At 37.4% G+C, this 6,545-nt stretch overlaps 1 protein-coding gene across 1 annotated transcript in view; it reads right to left on the bottom strand.

Annotated features, from left to right (window-relative positions):
* Nucleotides 1–2,624: 2,624 nt before the first annotated feature.
* The window catches only part of LOC107563643 (histone-lysine N-methyltransferase 2D-like), a 32,093-nt gene continuing 28,172 nt past the window's right edge, over nucleotides 2,625–6,545 (bottom strand). The window contains exons 41-46 of the mRNA XM_016248563.1: nucleotides 6,353–6,489; nucleotides 5,694–5,824; nucleotides 5,315–5,600; nucleotides 5,159–5,232; nucleotides 4,968–5,076; nucleotides 2,625–4,874 (exon numbers count right to left, since the gene is read on the bottom strand). Coding sequence (XP_016104049.1) covers nucleotides 4,782–4,874; nucleotides 4,968–5,076; nucleotides 5,159–5,232; nucleotides 5,315–5,600; nucleotides 5,694–5,824; nucleotides 6,353–6,489 — 830 coding nt within the window. The 3' untranslated portion in view covers nucleotides 2,625–4,781. The remainder of the gene's footprint in view (nucleotides 4,875–4,967; nucleotides 5,077–5,158; nucleotides 5,233–5,314; nucleotides 5,601–5,693; nucleotides 5,825–6,352; nucleotides 6,490–6,545) is intronic.

Genomic DNA, 6,545 nt, shown 5'->3' with positions numbered 1-6,545 from the left:
ATATATATATATATATATATATATATATATATATATATAGTGCTCTACTGCTGTTGTGAGAATGTGAAAAAAAAATGTGGATAACACTGTCTCCTAGCAATTCATGTACAAAGCTAAGTGTAGCAAAGCGTGGCATTGCAGTTCTTTGTTACTCCAGTAAAAATCAGCCTGCTAATTTATTTTTCTTCAGGATGCGTTTGTTTAAAAACTCACTCAATCAATGTGGTTTCAGGTTCGAATGCTAATAAATGTTCACAGGGAGTGTGTGTGTGTGTGTGTGTGCACGTTTTATTTAATTGCTTTCAGGTTCTTAAAATCCGTGTTGTGATTGCTGAATGCATTGTGGGGATGATTGCTCAAGTTTAGTCCTATTATCCGATGGCATCCTGAGAAAATAAGTGTTTTTTTTGTCAACGAAAGTCACTACCACTTGTATGCTTTTTTTTAAAAATCAGCTAATTTTAATGGGAACGTTTAGTATGTTCTATTCCCATTATTCTGGGATATCGGCATGTTGAACTGCACTGTTGTTATTTGTTTGCACCCAGAGTCCTTTTAGGGATGTAGTAGTTGGTACCACTTCAGAAAACACAGATGTAAAATAATGCATCTCTCTGTTTGCCTGCATTACAGCATTTATATTGCTCTGCTTTGCCTTGCATTGAAGAGTTGTCATTCAGTTTAATTTAAAAGTACTACTGAACATTTCTTCCTCATCTTTACATATAGGGTTTGCCAAGACTAACCACCAAATGCTGGGCATGGCGACATCCCTAGAATGCCAAATGCACTATTCCCTCCATCCTTTAACTTTACTTGCACCAATGTCTTGATCACAGTCAGAAATCTGCAGGACGAAAGTCACTACCACTTGTATGCTTTTTTTTAAAAATCAGCTAATTTTAATGGGAACGTTTAGTATGTTCTATTCCCATTATTCTGGGATATCGGCATGTTGAACTGCACTGTTGTTATTTGTTTGCACCCAGAGTCCTTTTAGGGATGTAGTAGTTGGTACCACTTCAGAAAACACAGATGTAAAATAATGCATCTCTCTGTTTGCCTGCATTACAGCATTTATATTGCTCTGCTTTGCCTTGCATTGAAGAGTTGTCATTCAGTTTAATTTAAAAGTACTACTGAACATTTCTTCCTCATCTTTACATATAGGGTTTGCCAAGACTAACCACCAAATGCTGGGCATGGCGACATCCCTAGAATGCCAAATGCACTATTCCCTCCATCCTTTATTAACTTTACTTGCACCAATGTCTTGATCACAGTCAGAAATCTGCAGATGTTCTGAATGGTTAACTGGAATCTGGGATATGTGTGACAGTAGGTGCGAAACATGACTAGATTATGGCATTAATGCCAAATGCTTGTTGAAGGGCTGGAGGAGAACAAGGGTCCTGTATTATGTGTAACAAATCAATTGCAGACTCTATTACAGTCCATTTCTGATTGACCTGTGCATTTTATACTGTTGAGGTCATATCTTATGAATCTGCTCTGCGTAGCTGGAATATGCCTGATGACAGCAGCATGATTCAGTCGAGTTGTGACAGTAAGAATGGCTTAAATAACTAAATATGACTGAATTTTGTTATCATGGTGTTCTACATCATACACTGGGAATTCTGTGCTTAGAAATGTATAGGCTAATTGTTCCACTATTTATATTGTGCTTGCTTGTTTCCCCCTTACAACTCGGATTTTGCAGATGTTTGTAAAACATGTACTTTTGCTGAAGACTTAAGGAATGACACTTGATTCAGACGGTAGTTATGCTTTCAATCCAATGCATACGAGTTTTTGATCCTAAGGCTCCATGTGTATTTTAAACATATTGAAAACAAATCCACTTGTGGGTTAGTTAATATAATGTACATAAATGGTATACAGTAATAAATGCTTTTTCTTATTTGTGTTTCATTGACTCTGTCCAATAGCTTAATTACTTAAAATGTATATTTTAAATTATAATGTATAATTTACATAATCTCTACACAGATTTTGCCTATAAGAGATGCTTCTCAAAGTGAAATAAGTTTCTAAGCTTTTCACGGGTGAACAAATTTTACGTGACCACATAGAAAACTTTATATTTAAAATGCGTTTTATTTTTCTTTACAAAGAAAGAAAGCAAAGACAAAGAAATAAATGGAGGGCTGGGAGGGAAGGGGACAGGCGTATATAAAGAGATGCAACCTCTGACGTCAAAAAATATGTACAATTCAAAATTATATCCATACAAAACATGCCACATACAATAAAAATTACCATTTTATTCATCTTCCCTAAAAGTAGCTCTGCTGTACAGTTGCAGGATCTTTTTTAAAAAGTAGATCAAGTTGAAAACCAAAATCAGGATTTATTTAATTACAACACTTGTAGAGAGCTTAAATTAAGAGATTTTAAAAGAACAAAGGGGGGCAAAGAGTCACTCAAGCTAAAATTCAGTAAGTGCCTGTGTTTAATAACAGACGGCCCTTAAAAGAATCAATGCTAGTTCGAAGGATGTATAAATAAAATAATGCTGAGTGCAATTCACATGTAATTAATGAAGATATTTTTGATCAACGAAGTCATACCAAACATTAAATTCTACAGGGAGGGGAGGGGAAGAAAACAACAGGACACAACTCAAAAACAGTATCATCTTGGGAGATTCAAGATTTCTCATTTACTGTATATGCTAATTAAACTGTCACTGATTCAAGGACAGGGTTCAGTAATTCACAAGCAGTAGCATAAATAAAAGAAATATACGTGAACAATATTACATAAATACACAAATGCTATGCACCATTTTACTGCTGTTTCTTTAAAAAAAAAAAATAATAATAATCAATTTCCATTAAAAGACTTTGCATGAATCCCATCTTAAATGTTTGCCATTCACCGCAACCAGTCTTCCAAAATTCATTAGTGAAGACAAGAGAAACATCACACCTTTTTAGTTCAAATGTATATGGTCTTGTAGGAAAAACAACGCAGATAGAAAAAAAAAAGAAAAAAGAAGTTAAATGCAAAAACAGTCTGATTCATATACATAAAGATATTACTTAGTTTGCCATTTTACATATATTTATAGATATATACACATTTAGTTTTCTGATAAAATGATATCCAGTGGTTGCTTTTTTCATGAATTTTCTCTCTCTACAATTTTGAATTTGATTAAAAAGGGGTTGGATAAAGAGTTTAGACCCCTATTATGTACAGTTTATACATTTTGCATTTATTCTTAATGTGAGGTCATAAGTCATGGGAGAAAAGAACAAAGTAGCATGGGCTATGTAGAGACTTTGTTCAACTCCCTTCTTTGAAATTCAACTGTTTTAAATTACTTGAATATAAAAGAAAATAGAAATGCCCTTTTTAAGTCTTCCTCCGTCACTGCATCAAGCCTGTAGACTGTGCTACCACTATCAAACCACAATACATAGATTTAGATACAACCGGCCATCAGCAGGCAGAGAAAGACTCACTACAGTAAGTTTACAACAGTCCACTATCACAGAAGGGAAGAGGCTTTACACCTAAGAGTCCTGGTTGGAGTGATGAGATCCGAACGGCGACCTAATGAACGCAGGATGGAAGGATTCAAGATGGGAAAACATGTCAAGCGCAGTGGTAGTCTTGCATCATTTTGCCCTATAATCTTTCAAATTGCACCAACGTGGATCCGCACTGTGGCCCTTTCTCATAATTTGCTCCATCGTCAAGAACACGAGAGAATCCAGATGAACGTTTCTACACTAAAAGCATGATCTGCATGTGTGTCAATGCAGCTACATGATATCTACAGTCGGAAAAAGGTGGCCTCCAAGACACCCGTTTGAGTTTTGATTGCTCTAAGTAATGCATCGTCATATACTGTATCTCACTTGTATAATCAAATCAAAAAGAGTTGCACTGGCTCACTATTGTAGTCATCAGAAAGCAAAATATAGATAGAAGCAAACCTGCTGCTTAAGTTTCCCTGCTTATCCGAGAAGGCAATTGCCATGGACATTCCTGCCTTCCCCTTTCCACAGTAGCACTTAACAGTTTAATACAAAGCAGTGACGTCCCACAAACTCAATGAGGTAGACTGGGTGAAATAAACCCACCTTTTAACTCAATATAATAAAACATCTGGTGCCTTTCGAGCCACAGGTCAATAGTATTTCGACGTTATCTCATCACAGTTCTACGCAGAGCCACTCCAGGATTGTCTTGCCAATGTCCATGACCTTCATTGATGATTTGATGGGAGAGTGTTCATCTGGGGTGACGGAAAGAGTGGTAGCAGAAAGGATAGGTCCAAGCTAAAGTGTACTAGTTCATTTTTGAGTACTTACATGGCTTTAGTCAAACATCTTCACTGAGTTCTAGTCTAAGTGTATTGATATGCTATAGCTTCAGTTATTTTGGTAGATGTCGAAGGGATCGATTGCAGCCAGAGTCAGCTTATTGTAGGAGGAAACAGTGAAGGAAGTAGAGGTGCTTTTGGCAGAGGTGTATTTTTTTTTTTAAATCAACACGAAAGATTCAAGCAGGTCCAATACTTTTGAGCTCATCTGTAAAAGGTTGTGGCATCAAAAGTTTAATCTTCAAAGCTTTGGCTCTTGTTGTGAATAACAAAGTCTTGTCGTTCAGGTGACTGAGAGTGAACTGTTCTTCCTCAATTTAGAGCAGCTTATTAACTGGATAGTAAGAATATAACAGGCTTTGGCGCAGGAGTGTTCTGGCACCAGGGAGCAAAGACGGGTCGGACTCTTTCTCTGTCCCCGTTAGTTCATCCACTTTCTGCAATTCCAGGCTCCACAATGGCAGGGGATCTTGTGCTGATCGTCCTCGAAGTCAAACTGATAGTCATACGTCAGCTAAAATAGATTGAGAGAGGACAATACTAAGTGTTATACTGGGGAACAGCACTGAGAGCACTGCCAAAAAAGAAAAAGATTACTGTAACTAACCTCTTCACCCTTCGGGATCCTGCGACTAGAAATTATGATGATCTTGTCCTCTTTGTCAAACGTCACAACTTCCGCGACACAGTTGGGTGCACACGAATGATTGACATAACTAGGGGAGAGAAAGAAATCAGAAACTAAGACCCAAACCAAACACTTGGATTGCAAGAACAGCACAGGAAGTATGATCTTACCGGGCAGGACCGCCAGTTAAGGTGGCATCAATCACATGTTCGTTATTAATACGGAACATGTAGATCCCACGGTTCTGATTGAGGAAAACGACATGTTTAGAAGAAAAAGAAAAAAAACTAGAGCAACTATATGGTGGAAGCTTGACATCTACAAACCTGCTCCTCGTAAATCTTCTCTCTGCGATTTGCAACCTCGTTGCGAATGATGGTGCCAATGTACTCAATGACCATGGTGTGTTTTTCAAGGTCTTTAGCAGCGTACAGACCCAGTCCTTGAATGCGAGAACGGGCCAGGTACACATTGTTCTTCCACTCGGTCTTCAACCGACGATACTGAGAAGATTTGGAATGAACAAACTGCTTGCTGTACGGGGTGTTGATCTCTCCTGTAAATGTGCTCTGATAGGCTTTGGACATACTCGTGCTGTTCAGAGTATGAGGCCTGAGAAGCAGAATAAAGTTACATTAGAGCCTTACAATCTTCCAAACCTTACTTTTCTGAAACATAAGGTCTTCAATTTCTTTTGTTCATTACCGTTTGCAGTGGGTGAGCACTCTGGGTTCTGATCGTGCACAGCCTGTAGGATTGATCATGAGTGGAAGCTCCATGAGAGGATGGCGGCCATATCGGAACGTATAATTCTGACAGTTTTCCACACCAGGAAGCTGAAGGACATGGGTAAATAACAAAAAATGTAATAATATTGTTTATTATAATAATCAAGCCATTTAAGAAAAATTATTGTTACTAGGCATGGGAAACTAGTCTGATTTCAGTTCCTCATAACGATTATGGTTCCATAATTTTTTATTTTTTTTTTAAGAAATTCAATTTATCTGACAACTTAGATAAAGTAAATTCAAGTAAATAACAAATAGATGTGAAAAAGTCTTTTTAGAGGCAGCACAAATGTAATCCGATAACTGGCCTTAACTATACATTAGACAACAATACTAAACTGTGGTGACATACATTTCATTAATACAGTAAAATGCTTTTCTGTCCACATCAGCAGAAGAATGTTTGTGCACGACCGGTTAACAAATGAATGTCATTTAGTTTAGGGCTTTGTTTTGTTATGTTTTTTTTTTATATATTGAAACCAAGTGACATGCATTTTTTAACTGTTCTTTTGTTAATGATCCTGAATAAAAACAATTCTCTCTTAACATCCATTCTTATTAATTTCTCACCGATTCAGTGATTCGCATCACTGCGTGGACAGTGAGACCATACATCTCTTCTCCTTTGACATGCTCGGTGAAGAGTTTCAACATGGCCGCTTCATCACGCAGCTTGGCAACCTGCTGCACAACCTTGGACCAAATTCCTGAAGAGCAGTGGAATGACATTAGCATGACGCAGCAAGATCAAACACTCCATTAG

The sequence above is a fragment of the Sinocyclocheilus grahami genome, unplaced genomic scaffold (genome assembly GCF_001515645.1).
Source record: "Sinocyclocheilus grahami isolate Dianchi unplaced genomic scaffold, SAMN03320097.WGS_v1.1 scaffold884.1, whole genome shotgun sequence".
In the NCBI taxonomy this organism is placed as follows: domain Eukaryota; kingdom Metazoa; phylum Chordata; class Actinopteri; order Cypriniformes; family Cyprinidae; genus Sinocyclocheilus; species Sinocyclocheilus grahami.
This window is presented reverse-complemented; position numbering and strand designations above follow the sequence as displayed.